This window comes from Ovis canadensis, chromosome 4 (assembly GCF_042477335.2).
Source record: "Ovis canadensis isolate MfBH-ARS-UI-01 breed Bighorn chromosome 4, ARS-UI_OviCan_v2, whole genome shotgun sequence".
NCBI lineage: Eukaryota > Metazoa > Chordata > Mammalia > Artiodactyla > Bovidae > Ovis > Ovis canadensis.
In genome coordinates this window covers 115869912-115892857 of record NC_091248.1, presented here as the reverse complement: position 1 = coordinate 115892857, position 22946 = coordinate 115869912, and the positions used below count along the sequence as shown (strand labels likewise).

General features: G+C 41.7%; 1 protein-coding gene across 3 annotated transcripts in view; it reads left to right on the top strand.

Annotated features, from left to right (window-relative positions):
* The window catches only part of DGKI (diacylglycerol kinase iota), a 507168-nt gene extending 485806 nt beyond the window's left edge, over window positions 1–21362 (top strand). For all 3 annotated transcript variants that reach the window (XM_069588482.1, XM_069588483.1, XM_069588484.1), the window contains 3 exons: window positions 14021–14057; window positions 15783–15882; window positions 20689–21362. In XM_069588482.1, the coding sequence (XP_069444583.1) occupies window positions 14021–14057; window positions 15783–15882; window positions 20689–20805 (254 nt within the window). In that variant the 3' untranslated portion in view covers window positions 20806–21362. The remainder of the gene's footprint in view (window positions 1–14020; window positions 14058–15782; window positions 15883–20688) is intronic.
* Window positions 21363–22946: the final 1584 nt, after the last annotated feature.

The window sequence follows — 22946 nt, the reverse complement described above, 5'->3', positions numbered from 1 at the left end:
GGATAAACAACCACAGTTCAGGGTAGTTTGAAATGAATATCATATACAGGATTCTACTGATAACTGGCATCTATGGAAGGGCGATCACCTTCTGAAACGTTCATGGAGAAATCTGTACCTATAGCCCCTCAATAGAGATTCAGTAGTTGCTTCCTAGTGCAAGTCAGCTGGGGGCTGAACTGTAGGTGTTTTAGTAAACCCTGGGGAGACAGAAAGCCAAGACTTCTATTCAGGGAACAGTCAGGAATTCTCTGCTGATAATTTAATGGCATTCCTTCCAGTTCCTTAGGGGAGATGCATAGTATCCACAATCAGAACATATGTACACATGGACAAACAAAGCCCAAACCCAAATGTTCCCCCATTGATCTGTTTGAAGGAATTCCATCCTTATTTTCTCTTTCTCCTGTTCTTTACCTATGGCTGAGGCTGAAATTAACTTTTCCAAAAATCACAGTTGCTACTTTTCACATGTCTTTTTTTCTTTCAAGGGAATATACTTGTGGTCTTTGTCAATGGTTTTTGTTTTTCTGGACGTGCTCCCACCTCCAAATCTTACACTCATGCTACGAATCTACACAGGGCACTATTAGACAGCATGACGCACTGTTTTTGTTCCAAGAAAACGTAATTTTTATTGTTTGCAAAATGTAATTCTACTCATGTACATTTTTGTACAAAATTCCTTTTTATCTTTGAATCGAAGTGTAGTTGATTCACAGTGTTGTGTTAATTACTGCTATACAACAAAGTGACTCAGTTTTATGTACCTGTACACACACACATATTATTTCATATTCCTTCCCATTAATGCTTCTCACAGTATACTGAACACAGTCCCTGTGCTATACAGTAGGATCTTGTTGTTTATCCATACTGTATCTGTCAGTTTGCATCTGCTAATCCAAACTCCCAATTCACCCCTCTCCCAGCGCTCTCCTCCTTGGCAACCGCCAATTTATTCTCTGTGTCCCTGATTCAGTCTGTTTCATGCATAGGTACGTTTGTGTCACGTTTTAGATTCCACATAGAAGTGATAGCTTGATACACTATTAAAAATAGCTCCCATTAGGTCACTGGAGACACACATAGGGAGGGAAAGCCCAGTTCTGTCTCAGACTCCACCTGGTATTCACTCCTCTGTCCTTTCTTCTCCTAAATCTTGCCGTCAGTTAAGTCCATCTTTCCAGAGTCCATCTTTCTAAACCCTTTAATTGAAGTTTCTGTGGGTATTAATTAAGAGCAAAAAGATGCATCTTGTTTTACTATCAGCACCTCTGTCAAGGACGGAGGATTGGAGAGGAAGGAGGAGACGATAAACAGCTCCAGGCGTGCCTGACTCCCAGATAAGAGGATCAGCTCTGGAATCCTGCTGGCTTGGCTTCATTTATAGTGATTCTTGTCAGGAGTTTGAGGAACAAGCTTCTTTTCTTTGTCTCACTTTTTTAGCACAGATGAAACTGCTTTATCATCCTCACACTGCACGGAGGCATGGACCCCGGAGTCAGCAGACCCACTGTGGTTGCAGCTCTGAGAGCACCAGGTGACAGTGCTGAGGAAATGAGATGAGACCCCTCAGTTCAGCTCAGTTCAGTCGCTCAGTCATGTCCGACTCTTTGCGACCCCATAAATCACAGCACACCAGGCCTCCCTGTGTTATGCCCAAGTCGCGAAATCTCTCAGTGACCACCAGGGAGCCAGTATCCGATACAAAAGCAGAAGAGTTTTTATTATCAAGCTCAAGCTGGGGCTCCCACTGTTACTGACACAGTGGCTAAGGAGAGGAGCCCGAGTTTTGGGTTACACTGCTTATATAGGGAATATTCAGGTGAAAGGGTAACAAAGGGGGTGTTCAGGCTGAAGGACTACTGATTGGTTACCCTCTTCTATAGGGTTGTGTGTGGATTTCTGATTGTTTTTTTTTTTTTACTTCCACGGTAAATCATTACTTCCAAGGTAAATCACAAATTCTTGAACTTAAAGTCAGGAGGTTTAACCTAAGGGTTGATTGGCTCGTGCATAGCGGGGCAGGTTTAGGCAATATCCAAAGTCTAAGTCTGTTTGCCCGGTACCTTTGCAAAATGGAGCTCTTTTACAAGATGGAGTAGCTTAGGCTCTTCATTCCCCCCTTCTCAAGGATCCAAGACAGACCCAATCATGGGTCTGTGGTTAGCTTTATATTGTCTTTTACCGGGGGTGGGTTTGGTAGGGCTGCATATTGGGACCTAAGCACCCTAAACTGTACCATGTTGATGCGGCCTTTGATAAAGTTTATCAACTTGTTTAGTAGACACGGTCTGAAGGTGAATAGCAAGAGTAAAATGATCAGGGGCCCAGCCAGAGAAGATATGAGAGTCGTGAGCCGGGGAGATGAACTGAACCAGGATTCAAACCAACTTTGAGACAGTTCTCTTTCTCTTTTTTTCTGATTCAGCCCTTCTCTTATCTTGGCCAGGGACTCCCTGACTACCCTCGAGTGATTCACATAAAAACAATGTTTTTCCCCTAACACAGCACCTAGGCCCCCTGAGAGACTTCACACTCAAGATACTTCTTGGGAATTGGGGCAGAGGTCCCTTTCTTCTGTAACTTTTTCCTGCTGTGCATGGGTGTAGGCCTGCCTAGCAGAGCAGAAGTCTCTCTCTACCTGATCTAAGTTGGGGTTTTCCACATCTGAAACCAGCTTCTACCCTTGCAGTAACAACAGTTTAGTTGGCCTGTCTCAGAGATGAAATAGACAAGGGCCAAACAGGAGACCTAACAGGATGGTCATCTCTGGTCCCCAGAAACAGAAGGCAGCATTTGGGGTGAGGGTTGCAGGGTTTGTGACCCCTTCTGATTGGTTGGTGGTGAGGCAACAGGGCTGTGCTCCAGGAATCTTGTGTTCAGTCTGAAGTTAGCATCTTCCACCTGGGTGGGGGCTCAAAGACATTGTTAAGCATATTTCTTTGAGTAGGAACCAGGACTCTGGAGGCTGTACCAACCTTTGATTGTTTCTGGTTTTGTATCCCTTCCCTTCCCTGATTAGCAATTATTTGAAACCACGATTTGGAGTTCAGGAAAGGTCAAGGAGGCTGAACAAAGTCTATATCCTACAGATAAGAAATGGAGAACACAGAACCGATCTGTACCCCAGAGCCCCACAGAGTCCCGCTCAGTTTTAATTTGGGGGGAACTAGGCAACTATGACTGTGATAACTTCCTGTCAAAATGGGGCATAGGACTGCCACAGCTTGGAGTATAGACACTGAACTGGAAGTATTTCTGAGTTCCAAGTTCTAGATCTGAGTCTTGTATGATTAAAATCCTAATCCCTTGGTCTGCCACTTTGGTGTAACAGACCCAATTAGAAGTAGTTGGAGTGATAACTGGAATTTAGTAGACAAAATAAATCTCATTTCTTTTTAGAAGAATAGGTCTGAAACCCAGTCTGGACCTGGCACTTCAGGGAGACTTGTAGCCATGTAGCCAGTTGCCTAGTTTTATAAAAAGTAAGGTTACTAGCTTCCAGCAGACATTGTTTTGAAAATGGTGGCATCCAAGCCTGACACGACTCAGAAAACTCAAGTGTTTAGCGATATGAGGTCTAATCTGGAAGTACACCCGTAGCATCACCTAGTTATTTCCCAGGATATCTGAGCGATAGCTACTCTATTTTGACTTTTAATTGTAAACTTTTCCTTAATAGCCAAAGCAGATTTCACCGTTAATGACGTCAGTGTTTCTCTAGGTACGAGAAGATGCAAGAATTGGGATTCGTAAAATCTTCTCCTGAAAAGATCTATCTGAAGGCCTGTTCTGCCAGTTTTTTCCAGAGCACAGAGTGCCTCATTTCTGATTTTCACCCTGAACTCCTTTCAGGGGCGTTGAAAGTCGGCACTTGCAGCGGCCATGATTTAATCTTTGCAGATGTAGATGGCAAGTGTCAGTCTTCAGTTGGCAGAGCCCCTTTTTGCTCATAAACTTGACCATGATTTTGAGGGGGGCATTTCATGACCATTTTATCCCATGGTGCTGAGAGTGTCCATTCTCAGATTTGGCAAAGATTCTGTTGACAGGCCACTCAATGTGCTGTTACTGGACTAGGCCATAAAACAGTATCCAAAATTCTCTGGACCACCTGTGTTACTAGCTTCTTGGTCCAGGAAAATATTCCCTCTTGTTGCTTCTTGCCATATCTAGAGTTACACTGTTACCATCATCGATCTCATATGGGACTATATATTATTCTATTAGAGGCCTCACACATATATTTGACAGTGTAAGAAACAGCAATTTTGTAAACAGGTGAAATACAAATAACATAGCCAGCAGTATTAGTAAAGTCACAAGTAAGACTTTTGTTAAGAACTTCCATTAGATGTAGCCTAGTATATCTCAGGTCATCTGCACAGTGACCTGAATATGACTATAATTTTTTAAGTAAATTTTCTCAGGGCCAACCAGTTAGAGTCTGGTAGTAGAGAAATTTACCAAGGTAACCCAGAACTAGACACAGGTAATTGGCCACAAACCCAACAATTGGATTGATTTTGAAACTAGCATAGGATCAGGCCTATGATAGAAAAGCATTTGACTTATATGCAAAGGTCTAAGAAGTCAAGAAAACATAAATGATCATACAAATCAGGTCTAGCATCTCGGGGAAGCTGTCTCCCTCTGATGTCATCGTCTTCTCATCCTGGTGTAGTATAGTTTTTCTGATAAAAAAGTCCTTCCATCCATGTTGGAGACAGTCCCTTAATAAATGTCTTTTTCCAGTCCTGGTTGCAGGTCATGAGGCATCTGATCTTCATCCAAAGATGGATTACTGAGATAAGCTTCAGACACAAACTTAGGGTGTTCTTCAAGAATTCAATTAAATTTTACATTAATATCACATAACAGCAAAGAACTACCTAAGAGATGAGTCTAACTAGAGGCAGACCTCTATTAACAAACTGGTATTAACATTTTGAAATATCTTTTTCTCCTTAAAGTTACCCTTATTTTTACTAAATATAACCAAATTAAGGCTAGTTTATTTGCAAAATAGGTCTGTTTTCACTAATTTTGGTCTGATGATTTTTATAACCATAATTGATTATAGGCTTTTTATTTTGCTGAAACATTTATAGAGTCTCAGACTGAACTTTTAAAATAAAACAGGTCTGGGAAACTCACACCAAAGGGCTTATCACAGATTTTGCCTAACAAATCTAGGTGAATTCTTCCCTTTTTAAGGTCTCAAAAATTTCTTGAGATGTTTGTACCCATGAGATAACCTTCCTAACTCATTTGATAAACTTACTGGAAACCTAAGAACTTCCAATTTTTGGAGGAGTCAGATAGAAAATATAATTGTTTTGTTTATAATGTTTAATTTTACCAAAGTATTGTCATAATTAGTTTGAGAGGAAGATTTTCCCTACTCCCTGAAAACATAAGATTCAAACCCATAATTTTTCAGATAGAAACCATAAAAGTTATAAGCATATTTGCTGGTTCATTCAGTCCTTTTGTTAACTTTTGTGAAGTCATCAGGTTTTCCATTAAAATACCAGGACATATCAGAATGTTAAAAACTCCATATAATTTCTAGGATATCTGTATTAGTTATTTTACCATACATTATAACATGAGCGGATTTATTACTCATTTGATACTCTTTTCCATGTAATTTAACCAACCAAATAAACAGTTTAATATCTCTCTTTGGGATGTTCCAGGGGCCCTCTGAAGCATCCCAAAGTTAGCTAGAGATCAGAAGAACTTCAGAAGAATTCTATTTAGGAAATTTTATCAAAAAAATCAATTAAAAGGGTTTAGAACATTTGGTCAGATTTTAAGTTATGCCAATCTGGAGAGAACTATTTTAGATGGATATTTCTAAAGAATAATTATTCTTAATATAGTTTATATAAAAGCTCATATCTCATTTATATTTTTTGAAGTTTTTTTTTTTCACTTAAGGTAATTTCCTTGTTGACAAAGTTGTAACAGATATAATATTTAACTTATATCAAACCTAGGTACAATGAAAATATTTTACTCAATGTTAATTACTCTAAGACATGTCTATATTAAATAGGTCAACAAACAAACGTTAATATCAGCTATTTAACATTGAATATTTCCCAGTTCACATGAACCTGGAATTTATTGTTTAATTTAGAATTACTTGATTTGTAAGCGCTTATCTTTTTTAAGCCAAATAAATAGAGCTCATAGACAAATTAACCTCAAAAATATTACCCAGAGACAGAGACATACCAAGACACGTTTAGACAGACACAGTGCAAATCTAACTTCAAGTCTTTTTTTTTTTTTTTTAGTGTCAGGAGTTAGAGATGGTTGAACCCAGGTCTCCCATAGTACAGGCAGATGCTTTAACCTCGGCTCCACCAGGGAAGCCCTTATATACAAGAATACAGTCCCTCAGAAAACCTCCTATAGAGACACAGAACTTCAGATCTAAGTACTAACATCAAAGATTTCAAGGGAGGAAAGGAAGCTAGGTTGAAAAAGGAAGGGGGAGGAGGCTTATTAGTTCCATATTCCTTATCAGGATCTCATGCAAATGGTTACTATGGTGCCTGGCCAGGGTGGGCGGTTTCAATCAGTGTGCTTCCCCTAACAATTCCCCCCTGCAAGATGGGGTATAGCGGCGCCGTTGGTTCAGTTTTCCTAGGTTTCTTCAGATTCTCTCCCACCCGTGTCACCAACACCCGAGTGGTAGAAAGTTCCTGTTGAGGCAAAAAAGATGTTACCCAAGGAGGGGGGTGTACTATGATATTTTCCCACGCTATGATATAGGGGACTTGGTCAAGGTGTCCAGCCTGTGGTCACAGGATGATATCTTGGACTCGGTGCACAGTTTCCAAGTCAAACGTGCCTTCCGAAGGCCAGCCCACCTGGAATGATGGCCATTCGGTGCTGCAAAAAAGTAATTAGTTTATCTTTCTTAATTTTAACACTGAGGTCACGAGCGCGCTTCTTGACCTCTTTAAAATGCTCAGTCATCAGAGATAGAGGAGTAGGGCTAGATTGACGTTGCCCCATCGTTCCTGAATCAATCAAGCGTTGGTAAATTAACACAAACAACACAGACAGACAGACAGACAGAAAAAACAAACCTTCATGAGTCCAAAGGCAAAACTGAAAGTAGGACCACAGCCTCCGGCCGTTCAGCGGGAGCGACCCGCTATTGTCAACAGAGTACAGGGGCACTCCGTCCCCTTTGTCAACAGAGAACAGGGGCTCTCCGTCCCCTTCGGGAGGGTCAGGGACGTCTCCCAACGACCCCCACCGGTGATCCATCAGCGCGTCTGCCTGAGTCATATACCGGTCTCAGAAAACAGGCCTTATCAGAAACAGCAGAAAAAACTTACCGGTTACAGATAACTCTCTGGATCGGTCTTCCTGGGAAGCCGATGGGAGATCCCGGACGAGCCCCCAAATGTTATGCCCAAGTTGCAAAATCTCCCAATGACCACCAGGGAGCCAGTATCCGATGCAAAAGCAAAAGAGTTTTTATTATCAAGCTCAAGCTGGGGCTCCCACTGTTACTGACACAGTGGCTAAGGAGAGGAGCCCGAGTTTTGGGTTACACTGCTTATATAGGGAATATTCAGGTGAAAGGGTAACAAAGGGGGTGTTCAGGCTGAAGGACTACTGATTGGTTACCCTCTTCTATAGGGTTGTGTGTGGATTTCTGATTGTTTTTTTTTTTTACTTCCACGGTAAATCATTACTTCCAAGGTAAATCACAAATTCTTGAACTTAAAGTCAGGAGGTTTAACCTAAGGGTTGATTGGCTCGTGCATAGCGGGGCAGGTTTAGGCAATATCCAAAGTCTAAGTCTGTTTGCCCGGTACCTTAGCAAAATGGAGCTCTTTTACAAGATGGAGTAGCTTAGGCTCTTCACCTGTCCATCACCAACTTCCAGATTTCACTCAGATTCACGTCCATCAAGTCAGTGATGCCATCCAGCCATCTCATCCTCTGTCGTCCCCTTCTCCTCCTGCCCCCAATCCCTCCCAGCATCAGAGTCTTTTCCAACGAGTCAGCTCTTCACATGAGGTGGCCAAAGTACTGGAGTTTCAGCTTTAGCATCATTCCTTCCAAAGAAATCCCAGGGCTGATCTCCTTCAGAATGGACTGGCTGGGTCTCCTTGCAGTCCAAGGGACTGTCAAGAGTCTTCTCCAACACCACAGTTGAAAAGCATCAATTCTTTGGCGCTCAGCTTTCTTCACAGTCCAACACATCCATACATGACCACATGAAAAACAATAGCCTTGACTAGACGGACATTTCTTGGCAAAGTTAATGTCTCTGCTTTTCAATATGCTATCTAGGTTGGTCATAATTTTCCTTCTAAGGAGTAAGCATCTTTTAATTTCATGGCTGCAGTCACCATGTGCAGTGATTTTGGAGCCCCAAAAATAAAATCTGACACTGTTTCCACTGTTTCCCCATCTATTTCCCATGAAGTAATGGGGACCAGATGCCATGGTCTTAGTTTTCTGAATGTTGAGCTTTAAGCCAACTTTTTCACTCTCCTCTTTTACCTTCATCAAGAGGCTTTTTAGTTCCTCTTCACTTTCTGCCCTAAGGGTGGTGTCATCTGCATATCTGAGGTTATTGATATTTCTCTTGGCAATCTTGGTTCCAGCTTGTGCTTCATCCAGCCCAGTGTTTCTTATGATGTACTCTGCATATAAGTTAAATAAGCAGGGTGACAATATACAGCTTTGACATACTCCTTTTCCTATTTGGAACCAGTCTGTTGTTCCGTGTCCAGTTCTAACTGTTGCTTCCTGACCTGCATTTAGGTTTCTCAAGACCCCTGCTGCCTAAATATTTGTGCAGTTGTTACCAAATGCAAGGCTGTGTGCCTAACATGCAATGAGGCCAAAACAAATGGAAACATCAGAGTTTGGAGCAGAGAAAGGTTCATTGCAGGGCGAAACAAGGAGAACAGGTGGCTTGTGTCCCCAAACCTCGAACTCAGAGGGTTTCAACAAAGTATTTTTAAAGGCCAGGTGAGGGAGAGGCATTGCAGAGTATATGATCAGCTCATCTGATGGTGAGGTCATGGTAGTGTCACAGAGGTTAACATTATCAATCCTTAGGAGCCAGTAGGTCTGGGGGCTCATGATCATCAGTTAACTTCTTCCATTTGTTGGTGGTTTCAGCATCTGTAAAACAACTCAGAAATGTGCATCAGATACTATTTTCTATGTAGGAGGGGTCTGTCCCCAGGAGAAGTCCCCATAGCGTCCTGCTTGGTTACACGATTATCAGTAATGGTGGGAACAGACACTGGTGAGGCCACTGCTCATGTTCATGGAATTCCTTGCAAAATGAATGGCTTTTCTGAAGGTGACAGGAGCTCTCTAAAAGGACCATTAGGCTCTGTAAGCATGCTCCTGACCTTGCGGAGTCTGCCTCGTCCAAGACTGAATAGGCCTGGAGCACTTGGTTCTCAGAACACTGAATTGGAGTCAACACTTACTTCAAATGTAAGTGGGAGCCAAGGCACCCTTTTCTATCACCTTCCCTCATTGGTGTTCCAGCACCGTAACTTAATGTAACCTGCTGTGTTATGTCAGAGAATAGAACGCTTAATTATACCTAAACATTACACATTGCATGTAGTGTCCCAGCTACTGTTTTAAGCACACTTTTTTGTATTAACTTATGAAACCTCATAACAAACCTATGCGATAAATACTATTATTAATTGTAATTTATGTGTGCAGTAATCAAGGGACTGAGAAATAAAATGAACTTGCCTGAGATCTCATGAGGGGCAGAGATAGCTGGGATTTGGGACCAAGGATGTTCAGCACCAAAGCCCTCACTCTTAATCACTGCACTAGACTGCTTGACACTTTAGGGGGATTTCGGTGGGGCAGCGGGTGGCGGGGGTGGAGAGTTATCACTCTAGTTTCCTTAGAATCATAGGACTGAGGAACAAACACGAATGAATAAAATCCTCGTTGAACCTGTGAAACAGGGAATGTGCTAGAAGGGTAAGAAAAAGTGTTCTTACACTTAAAAGATGTAGAATAATTAAAGAGATAAGGCATACATTCAGAAAGCAAATGCACAGTACAAGGGTCGACCCCAGTGTTATGGGAGTTCAGAGATGGAGTCAAAGGTGGCCTTTTCAGAGGACCTTGTCACACACTGGGCTTTTAAAGGGTGTGTAAGATTTAGGTGAGTGTGCGTGCTCAGTCGTGTCCGACTCTTTGTGACCCTGTGGACTGTAGCCCACCAGGCTCCTCTGTCCATACGGTTTTCCAGGCAAGAATACTGGACTGGATTGCCATTTCCTCCTCCAAAGATTTAGGTGTGTGGGTAGAAAATGCTGCTCTAGATAGCTGGAGGGAGCAAGCTCTCAGAGCTGGGAGAGTCTGAGAAATATTTGGATGATCGTGCAGCTACCGATTTAGCTTATACAAAAAATAAATAAAATGGAGCCTTGAGAACAAATTGAGGTGGAGTAGTTCCAAGTGAAAGACTGTGAACTTCAATGTTTTAAATACTTGGGGAGACAGAGGGCATATGATGAATTTGAAGCCTAGAGATCTAAATGTTAGATCTTTATATGTTTTCTTAGTAACAGTCCTGCACACTCATTATGTCCCTGTCAGAGACCTATTAGGACGTGTATTTGTCAAATAGGACAAATTGGAACAAGTAATAGGACAGACATTTCAAGAGAAGATTCACCTGTCCTAAGGACCATAGATGGAAAGAAAGGAGGGGAAGTTGGTGATGTAGCTCCTGGATGACCAGGAGGATTGTGAATATCTCCCTTCTCCTTGACCAGTGACTTTTGTTTTTATTGAAAAGTGTAGTGATTTACAATGTTATGTTAGTTTCAGGTATATAGAGCAGTGATTCAGTTTTATGTGTGTGTAACGCACTCACACACACACTCACACACACACACGTATATTGAAAAGAAAATTTATCCTTATGTTATTTTTCAATACTATGAAATGGTGAGTAAACTTCCTTATGCTATACAGTAGGTCCTTGTTTATTGATTTTATATACAGCAGTGTGTTTAGATTACTCCCAAATACCTGATTTATCCTGCCCACCTCCTTTCCCCTTTGGTAACCATAAGTTTGTTTTCTATGTCTGAGAGTCTGTTTCTGTTTTATAAATAAGTTTATTTGTATCCTTTTTTTTTTTTTTTTAGATTCCACATATAAGCAATATCATGTGTTTGTTTTTCTCTTCTGGCTTAGTTCTTATACTCTCTAGGTCCATCCATGTTGCTGCAAATAGCATTATTTCATTCCTTCTTATGACTAAGTAGTGTCCCACTGTATGTGTGTGTATATATACATAAATAAGTGAAGTGAAGTTGCTCAGTCGTGTCTGACTCTTTGTGACCCCCATGGACTGTAGCCTACCAGGCTTCTCCATCCATGGGATTTTCCAGGCAAGAGTACTGGGATGGGTTGCCATTTCATTCTCCAGGTGATCTTCCTGACCCAGGGATCAAACCCAGGCCTCCCACATTGCAGGCAGACGCTTTACAATCTGAGCCGCCAGGGAAGCCCAGCATATATATATATATATATACGCACCACATCTTTATCCATTCATCTGCTGACGACATTCAGGTTGTTCCCATGTCCTGGCTATTGTAAATGTGCTGCAGTGAATATGGAGGTGCATGTATCTTTTCAAATTATGTTTTTCTCTGATTTATGCCCCGGAATGAGATTGCAGGATCATATGGTAGTTCTATCTTGAGTATTTAAAGAACCTCTATACTGTTCTCCATAGTGACTGTACCAATTTCCGTCACCACCAACAGTGTAAGAAGATTTCCTTTTCTCCACACCCTCTCTAGCATTTATTGTTTGTAGAGATTTTTGATGGTGGCTGTTCTGACTGGTATGAGGTGATACCTCATTGTAGTTTTTATTTGCACTTCTCTAATAATTAGTGATGTTGAGCATTTTTTCATGTGTCTGTTGGCTATTTGCATGTCATCTTTGGAGAAATATTGATATCTTCTGCCCATTTTTTTTGATGGGTTGTTTTGTTTTGTTTTGATACTGAGCTCTGTGAGCTATTTGCATGTTTTGGTTGCATTGTTGCAGATATTTCCCCTCATTCTGGAAGTTGTCTTTTCATTTTGTTTATGCTCTCCTTTGCTGTGCAAAAGCTTTTAAGTTTACTTGGGTCTCATTTATTTTTGTTTTTATTTCTATTAGCCTAGGAGACAGATCCAAAAAGATATTGCTGCGATTTATGTCAGAGTGTTCTGCCTGTGTTTTCCTCTAGGAGTTTTATGGTTTCTGTTCTTGCATTTAGGTCTTTGATCCATTTTGAGTTTATTTTTGTGTATGGTGTTAGAGACTGTTCTCATTTCAAGTTCTTACATGTAACTGTCGAGTGTTCCCAGCACCACTTATTGAAGAGACTCTCTTTTCTCCATTGTATATTCTTGCCTCCCTTGTTGTAGATTAATTGACCATAGGTGCCTGAGTTTATTTCAGGGCTTTCTGTCCTGTGCCATTAATCTATATGCTTTTGGGCGAGTACCAAACAACTTTGATTACTGTAGCTTTGTATAGTCTGAAGTCAGTAAGCCTGACTCCTCAGCTCCATCCTTCATCAAGATTGCTTTGGCTACCTGGGGTCTTTTGTGTTTCCATAAAATTTTTAAACTTTTTTGTTCTAGTTCTGTGAAAAATGCCACTGGTAATTTGATAGAGATTGCATTTGTTGATTGCTTTGGGTAGCATAGTCATTTTGACGTCAAATCTTCCAGTCCAAGAACACTGTATATCTTTCCATCTGTTTGTGTGTCATTTGCTCAGTTGTGTCCAACTCTTTGCAACCCCATGGACTATAGCTTGCCAGGCTCCTTTTTCATTAATTCAGACAAACATTTAAGCCTCTGCGTGGCACCGTGCTCTATGCCAGTCACCAACGAAGGACACAGAATTGGACAGGCATCTGCCACAACTTCAAGGGGTTTTCCAGCATCTAGTTGTGGAGAGAGACAAGACAGCAGGTGATTTTAATATGGCTTGACAAGTGTCATGATCGGTAAGGTGATTGTATATCCCTACTTGTTAGGGATACTCTGAGTTTTGATGGTTACTTATATTACCCTCCTAATTATAGGAAATAGGGTTAACATACAAAATGAGGAAACACATGGGCAGGGCATCTGATGCAGTATTAAGAATGCGGTAACAGAGTGCTTTCTGGAGAAAATGTGTATCAGCTGATACCTGCAGGTAAGAAGTTGCAGGAAGGGTTTGGAGGAAAGCAGTAGTGCAGCGGGGGCGGGGGGGGGGGGGGGGGAGGTGGACATTCCAAGCAGTGTTTACAGGCTGAATTGAGTAAATTAGTGAACAAATAAGAAGTTGTGAATGTGAAAGCTCAGAATGTTTCAATTCCTGATGAAGCATCTAGAAACAACTGATGTTTATATATAACATTTCTTCCAGGTTTGAGGAGGGAAATTTTATGAAAAATAATGGGGTAGATAATGTCTTGACTTAGTGTAAGCTGCTAAGTGTTATGTCAGATAAAGAACACTTACTAATACAGTCTCTCGTAGTTTTAATGGTATGCTGTATTAGACCTTCCCAAACAACCTGTGCTAAAAGTAGTCTTTAAAGCCCACCCAATTCTCCTTTTCCACTTAATTATAATTACCTACTTAATAGGTAGCCACTTAATTATTCTTAATTTATTCTATCCCTATTAATTTTATTTCTTCAGCTTGTTTCTTGAAGGCAGAGGCCATATTCTTTTTTATCTCCCATTCTCTACATATTGCCTGGTGATGATTGAGACACTGATGAGGGGGAGGTGGAGGGAGCATTTCTCTTTTGGAGGGGGAGGTGGTCTTATTATCCCTAAAACCAAATACTCTGCTCTCATTCAGCCTCCCAAAGTATTTTAATTCTGTGACTACAAATTCTTTTTTTAATGGTAATTTTTTGAACTTTTTTTTTTGATGGGCATCTTGCTTTTCCTCTTCTTTAGGACCATCCGAGTTATTGGATATGGCAGACAGTGAAACGTGAGTGTTGCCTTCCATTGTATAGTCCAGACTGTCTTCTTGAGATCATATAAAGACGTCCTGCTTTCACTTGCCTTTATAACTGTAGAGCTAATCTTCTAAATCAAAGATTACACAGTGAAAATAGATGGTACCTGTCGTGATGATTGCATACATAACCATTGCTGGTCTTCATTCAGGACTTCCTTCAAGGGAGGTACTTCTGCACTGGTGCACCTTGAATGCCAGAGAAGTCTAATGTACTTAGCTCTTAATTACCCATCCATTTACTCTTTCTCAACAGAGGTTTATAAGCCCATTAAGCCCTAATGCCCTAAGGCATCCTTTTCGTGCAGTGAGACAGTTTCTCTATGCTAAATCTAGAATGGGACAAGTTACATGCAACCACTGGAGAACCAGGAACATAGTAGCTCCAACCATTTCCATGTTTTGTGCCTCAGAAGAGGAACCCTGGTTCAAAAACTCACCAGCTCTGCAGTTAGCCCCCAAACTGATAACATTTGTTGTCAACATTTTTATTCCCAGAGTAGCACAACAGTTACAATTCCCCAAGCAGGGACAAAGAAAGGCTGAAAACATCTAACCCTGGAAGCCAGGAGGAGCCTCTAGAGAACTGCAGTGAAATATAACAAGGATAAAGAATGGGTGGGGTGGAGTTGTGGTTGTTTAGTCTCTAAGCTGTGTCCGACTCTTTGTGACCCCATGGACTGTAGCACACCAGGCTTCCCTGTCCTTCACTATCTCCCCGAGTTTGCTCAAACTCATGTCCATTGAGTCAGTGGAGTGGAGAAGGGCTAAGGAAACTGGAAGGAGGAAAAGTAGGAGGGGTTTAGCCATGAGTCGCAAGGAAGAAACCATCCATTGCTATGGGAGCTTGTTCACATACCGCACATCCCGTCGGCAAGGTCGTCATTCACCCTAGCTTGGCATTAAGTGTCTTTCCAATTTCAGACTCAGGATGGGAACATCCTCCTCCCTCTGCTGTCTGTGGGGGTTGGAGAAATAGTCACTTTACCGTGGCTATTCCCCATCCTGAGTGGGCTGACCTCAGGCCTGCCGCTACCCGGAGGTGACTTGGGCTGCTGAACTCTCCCAGAGTTCTTACTGTCCCTCCCAGATATCCTCTGGGTCTGCCCCTCCCCTTCCACTCACAAGGAATCAGCAGGTCGGGCAGAGTGGGTGTCTCCTGGGTCTTTGAAGTCAAGGCCCAGGAGATGGTCTTCCCGGGGCCAGGTGGTCTACCGAGCCCTGCGATGTGGTGCTCTGTGCTGCTCCTGTGTGTACTTCATCTCATGTCATTCCGGCTGTGTCCTGATGTCTGCGGGACATAGCTGGAATGTCTACGCTGAGTGGCTGCACACTGTCCAGACATGTCTACGCACATCAGTCTATTTCAGAGTGCCACTGAAGATTACTTACATCAGACTGTAGTCATTTAAAACAAAATCACTCAACCTACCTAACCAGCCAACACTGTTTGAAAAAGAGGCTGGAGTCAGATGTTATGGTGAGATGATGACCAACTCAAGGTACTTTTAGGACCCCCGTCAGCCACCTCCCCTGTCCGTGCCCTGCAACTGTGGTCTCAAGCATAGGTGGGAAAGTGGCCAGGGGGCACAGAAGGTCAGCAGCAGGGGTAAGAGGCGACCCTCACTTCCCTCCCTGCTCCCTTTCCCCACCCCCACTCCCGCCTCCAGCCCATTACCCATTTCATCTCTGATTTAGGGGTGAGACTGCACTGCACAAGGCAGCCTGCCAGCGGAACCGGGCCGTGTGCCAGCTTCTGGTGGACGCAGGAGCATCTCTGAGAAAGACGGACTCCAAGGTAACTTGATGAGTGAGTGCAGGCATCCTCCCCCAGGGCAGGATCTCTGGCTCCATTGCCTTGGAGCAAAGGCATCCTTTCTGTACTTATGGAAGTGCCTGGGGCTTTGGAAAAAGGAGGACAAAATAAAGTGTTTCATTTAGAGAAACTGCAGTTTAAATGTATAAGCACAAAGGGAGGGTGTGTGCTTGTCCAAGGGGCTTCATAGACCTCTGAACACTCTGACCTCAGGACTCAAGGGGAGAGAGAGGCAGAGAGAAGAGTTAATAGAGATCAACCCCATAGAGTAATTTGCTATGATGATCTGAGGTCATGGTCATGGTTGGCTCTGAGTTTTAAAGCACCATCTAAGAAAGGACAAGCCACTTAACTGTAGCAGGTTACAGAGAAGAATTTTAATAATAAGTGAGGACTTTATTAAGTATGTGCTAAGTAACCTAAGTTTGGTGTCAATGAATGTAGACAAGAAACAGGTAACTTAGAAGCCTACTGATGACTTCAGAATTGCTCATCACTTAAATGAATCTAATGGGAGCTGTGTGTGGTTATCACTCTGGAGTTTCCTCCAACTGCAGTACATTGTGATATAGCTTTCTCTCTGATATGGACCTTTCTGTCCTTTCTGAACCAGTTTCAGTGCTTGATTCTTTATTTCCCTTGTGACCCACCAGATCCTTGCCCTCTGAGGTCCCTGGCTGTCTTAATTTTGATAAATCTAGACTATTGAATTCATTAAGCCGGTCTTCATTTCTAGCGGATCTATTACCTGTCTGGTTAGCTAACTGGGTGTAAGATTCCAAATGGCAGATAATTACTCACTGTGATATACTTCCCAGATGATATTTGCATTCAAGTGCTTTGATGTATAACCTTAGTGAGAGGCACAACCCAGGGAAGCAGGATCAGCAGAGGCCAAGATTTGACATGGGCTTGGCCTTCCTTGCTAAGGCCACTCAAACACTGCAGGGCCCTCGCCTGTGCACCAGAGACTGGTCTCAACTCAGGTGGTAGAAGGGAGGAGCAAGATGAAATAGAGGGACCAGGAAGAGACTGGGCAAGAGACTTGGCCCCAGAGCAGATGGTTCTTTTTTAATCTAAGTTTCTGAATCAAATAAAGGGACTCAATGTTCCTTGATATTTCTATATTGTGTTATATATGTATGTCCTCTTTTCAAAATGCAAAGTTTTATTATTTTTATTATAAATATAGTACAGCCTCACGGAAAACTCTAGCAATGCAAAAATTGTTTAAAAAGTAAAAATTCCTAGAAATCCCACAATCTAGACCTATATGCCATTAAAATGTTAATGGTTTCTCCTCACATGTGGGTATGTCCATTTTTCTCTCTCATTTCCTACAAGTAGGTAAAGTCAAGCTATACTATATGCTATTGTATAACCTACATTTGCACCCAACATTTTGTTTTAGAGAGCTTAGCATTTGGAATAGTAGAGCTATGCTTCATCCTTCTCAGGGATCCTCTAATTTTTTCCATTCCCTAATTTTATGCTTGGTGAAAGCTGAATATCATAATTATGACTGGATCTTCTCCTGGAAATTTTTGGAGAGAAGCAATATTTTGAGAGAATTTCTCTCGATAGAGAATGGCTCCTTAAAAATCAACTCAAAGGCCCACTCACTCCACCTCTATTTAGAAACTGGGAATCTCAACCTCATTAATGTTGATGACAAGATAATCTCTTTAAAAAATGATACAAAGAAACTTATTTACAAAATAGAAACAGACTCACAAATCTTGAAAACAATTTTATGGTTACTAAAGGGGAAAGGAGGAGTGGGGAGGAATTAGGAGTTTTGGTGAAAGTTTTGGAAAAATTGGGAGATTATCTATTTTATGTGCATACCACTACGTATAAATAAAATAGATAATCAACAAGGACCTACTGTATAGCACAGGGAACTCTACTTAATATTCTGTAATAACCTATATGCAAAAAGAATCTGAAAAAGAATTGGGATATGTGTGTGTGTGTGTATATAAACTGAGTCACTTTGCTGTATACCTGAAATTGACACAGTATTGTAAATCATCTATATTCCAGAAGAAAAAAGATACGCTACAAGTACTGTAACCAAATTGAATAAAATTATAGGAACTTGAAGCTATGGCTAAATATTAAATCCCAACTAAATAGATCAAAAGTTTAGAGTGTTTAGAGCCATTGTTACATCCCTTTTTTCTTCTATTCCACATGCCCTTGTAGGCTACTAGGATCAGACTTAATTGAAGTTGATACCATCCATTGCAAAAGATAAGGCTGAGAAGTGTTTGATAGTTTCTGTAATACTTGTGTGCATTTTTATACTATGTATCTAGTACAGGGATCATGCCTCTATCCCTTCCTTAGAACTTAATATCATTTTGTACATATACACAATGGAATATTACTCAGCTATATAAAAGAACAAAGTAATACCATTTGCAGTGACATGATGAACCTGGAGATTGTCATACTGAGTGAAGTCAGTCACACACAAAAAGACAAATATCAGTTATGTGGAATCTAAAAAGATGATACAAATAAATCTGTTTACAAAACAGAAATAGAGTTACTAATGTAGAAAACAAACTTATGGCTACCAAGGGGGAAAGGGAGGAGGAAAAGGGTAAACTGGAAGACTGGGGAATAACATATGCACACTATAATATGTAGATAACTATAACTAATAAGGACCTACTATATAGCACAGGAACTCTGCTCAGTACTCTGTAATGACCTATATGGGAACAGAATCTAAAGAGTATATAACTGATTCACTTTGCTATCCAGCAGAAACTTACACAACACTGTAAATCAACTATACTCCAACAAATTTTTTTTTAGAAAATATCATTTTTAAGTAGATACCATTGAAAAAAAATTAGAAGTGTCAAGGATGGTTAAGTATGTCTATAAACATTCAAAATAATGGAGACCATTCCTCCTTTAACGGTTGACTTATGTTTATTGGCCTCATTTCAGAAATATTACGTGTATAAATATACATCAGTTCAGTTCAATTCAGTCACTCAGTCATGTCCGACTCTTTGTGACCCCATAGACTGCAGCACGCCAGGCCTCCCTGTCCATCACCAACTCCTAGAGTTTACTCAGACTCATGTCCATTGAGTTAGTGATGCCATCCAACTATCTTATCCTCTGTTGTCCCCTTCTCTGCCCACCTTCAGTCTTTCCCAGCATCAGGGTCTTTTCAAATGAATCAGTTCTTCACATTAGGTGGCCAAAGTATTGGAGTTTCAGCCTCAGCATCAGTCCTTTCCAATGAATGTTCAGGAGTGATCTCCTTTAGGATGGACTGGTTGGATCTCCTTGCAGTCCAAGGGACTCTCAAGAGTCTTCTCCAACACCACAGTTCAAAAGCATCAATTCTTCAGCACTCAGCTTTCATTATGGCCCAACTCTCACATCTATACATGACTACTGGAAGAACCATAGCTTTGACTAGATGGACCTTTGTTGACAGAGTAATGTCTTTGCCATAACTTTGGTCATAACTTTCCTTCCAAGGAGCAAGCGTCTTTTAATTTCATGGCTGTAGTCACCATCTGCAGTGATTTTGGAGCCCAAGCTCTATACAGTCAGCAAAAACAAGACCAGGAGCTGACTGTGGCTCAGATCCTGAACTCCTTATTGCCAAATGCAGACTTAAATTGAAGAAAGGGAAAATCACTAGACCATTCAGGTATGACCTAAATCAACAAAATACATATAGCATTATAATTTTTTGTTGTTCAGTCACTGAGTTGTATCTGACTCTTTTGTAACTCCATGGACTGTGGCCCATCAGACTCCTCTGACCATGGGATTTCCCAGGCAAGAATACTGGAATGGGTTGCCATTTCCTTCTCCAGGGGATCCTCCCAACCCAGGGATCAAACCTGTACCTCCTGCATTGGCAGCCAGCTTCTTTACTGCTGAGCCACCAGGGAAACCCAACATTATAATAGACTGCAAAAGGTTATACAGTCATTTACAATGATGCAGAAGAACATTTCATGACATAGAACATTTCATAACATTTCATCACTTATATGTTATTAAGTGCAAAAGCACATTACCTAAGTATATAAACAAAGTATGGTTTAGTTTTCATAAAACTAATTGTGTGTCAAGCTACAGAAATAAGAAAATAGCTACTTTATGGGAAGGTTAACGGCAGTTATCTTAATATAGTGGAATTACTGATGATTTTTGCTTACTTATGCTTTTCTACTTTCCCAAAATTTCTTGACTCAACACCCATCACTTTTATTATCAGAAATTAACTTACTTTTTAGGGAGATAAAATAGTTCTAAATTAGGGACAACCAAACTGAAGACTTTGAAACCAGCGAAGAAACCCCTTTAAATTGTTTCTGATCATCCCTCCTTTGTTTCTGCTTATTATTTCCCAGGATTTAGTATCACAGAAAGACTTCCAAACTAGAAATCAGAATGCCTGTTTCCCTATTTTCTGTTCAGTGATTTCTATCCCCCTCTGAAGAGAATCTGGGTTCTCATACTTGCTGTGCTACATAATTTGCTGCTGTGTGCCTAGTTACTCTATGAACCTCCCTTTCCTTTGATGGAAGCCCCACCTCTGAAAAGTGATCGTCTCTCTTGAACTTGCATATCTCACGCGTTTGATGCAATAATAGATTTAGAAAGTATCTCATCAACTCAAACAGAAAACATGGAAAGATCAGTTTTAGTGAGTTATCTTTGAGCAGCTCTGTTTCTATGATTTTTTAAAAAATGTTTCCCAAGTGTTCGTGTCTCTTTCCTCTTCTCTGTTACCTACAGGGAAAGACACCTCAAGACAGAGCCCAACAGGCCGGGGACCCAGACTTGGCTGCCTACCTGGAAAGCCGCCAGAATTATAAGCTCATTGGCCATGAGGACCTGGAAACTGCTGTTTGACCCTGGTAGACAGGCTGAGAGAACCTCAACAAGCGTCTCACCTGTGCCCTCCTGGCGATCGGGCGGCTCCCCTGGAAGAAGCTGATGGAATCCATAACTCTGTCTCTCCTGCAAGAATCTATCTGAGACCATGCCACCAGTTTTAAGGGCTACCAAGATGTACTACAGAACATGATAGCCCACTGAGGACGAGGCAGGATACCTGGAGATTTGTGGACTGCGAGTTCCACAAAATTCGATCCTTATTGCTTCCAGCAAGTAGCATGAACTTCTGTGTTCACCTGTATAATTTATTTTAAAGATCCAAGGATGTTCGTATAAATGGCACTGCTCCCTCGCCCCCCTATGCATTCACTTTTCCCCTGTACCGCACAATTCTACTGTAACGACCCATCGATTTAAAAAAATATATATGATCTGTTCTCTTTACATTCAGTCTTTGAAGACCACGAGACTCTGAAAGTCTTTTCAAACCCTCTGGATGTCCTGCAGAAATATAACTGTAAAACCGCTTCCACTTCCAAGACTAAATACACCGAGACTACTTAGTGACCTTTCTGCATGTCTCCTCTCCCTCCCTAACCCTTTTTCATTATATAGGAGCTGGGAGTGCCACGTAGATAGCGTCCGCTTGTGTGCAGTATCTCTGAGGTGCGGCAAGGTGGCATGGGAGTTGCCTGGGTTGAGTGGTACCTCGGAGGGGGGACCCAGGGGTCAGCCCAGGCGGCGGCACTGTTGCCAAGAGCCATGGAGGACTGGTTCAGCTTGGGCTGTTGGCCCAGCTCCGTACTGCCTACATGTAGCCATCTTTGCCTTTTGCTGCAGCAGAGATGGGCAGTGGATTCTCACCAAGGCCCATAGCGGGTTTGCAGAACCACCCCATTTTAAGTGCTGTTGAAACTGCAGAGCAGAGAACCATGAGTGGGAACTCTGGTGACAGGACATGGAGCACTCCGACAGCGTTTACTTTTAGGTGTTTTGACTGATAGTAGAAAGCAGGCTAATCGACTTGAAATAAAACAGCAAAAGCAAAAGTAGCAACATATGTCAAAATAACTCACTTAAGAAGAAAACAGTCTCCGGAGCTGCACAGAGGCTAATAGGTTCGGATACAGTGCTGAGAGGGGGCCTGCTTTAGGTTTTCCTTCTAAGGTCTTGGTTTTCATTACCCTGAGGGAGCCTTGTCCCAAGGACAAAGCCTTGTTTCACGAGCTCCACTGCCAGACTTTCAAGATGCGTGGATCATTCGGCTGGATGCCTCACCTACTGTTATCAGATTCCAAGGTCATGCCTGATAGCACTGAAGCCCCACTGTTCATGTACAGGGTGGTTGAATACATCCTTTTCTCTATTTCCCCTGCCAGAATGTTCTTAGTGCTGACTACTGTTGGGAGTCTAACTGGAAGCATCATGCTGGCAGTAGAATTACAGCTTTTCATCCTGCCACAGACCAATTGGTACTTACAGGTACCTCTGTTAGGGACTCTAAGATAACTAAAGAATCAGGAGAAAAAGTCTCCTCACTTTCAGAGAAAATATCTGCTTGACTTGGGCATAAGGCAGAAGTGAAAGTGGGTGGCCCTTTTTGCTTTAAACCAATGTCTTCTGAGCTTTCTTTCCATTTTGCTCTGAGACATAAGCCAAGTGTTTCCCTTGTGTTTCTGCACGTGAGCATAAATGATTGTCTCTCTGCATTTAAGTTAAAGTCCAGTGGTGCCACCTCACTTATCTGAATCACTTTTGGTCACGTGTCATTTTGAAAGTACAAAGATGATACACTGTATTAGGTGGGAATAGCCTCTCAGTGGATGGGGACCACATCTGCCCTTAGTTGTTTCCAAATCAAACTGTTGGCATTATTTTCAGCTGTGGAAAGCGGAATCTGTTTTCATACATCAGTCTTAGAAACAGAGCGATCTTTTGGGTTTTCTGGCAAGGGCAAAAGGGACTGCAGTAGATTGTTTCCAGAAGCTGGAAAGAAACATGCTCCAGGAGAATTTAATCACCAGGCTTCTGCTGGGAATTTTTCAGCTGGTGAGACTGTCAAGGAGATGTTGTGATGACAGAAATATAATCCTTACGACAGGCTGGAACCTGGCTTTGAATGGTGCCTTCCATGCCCTATATTGAGCCAAGCATTT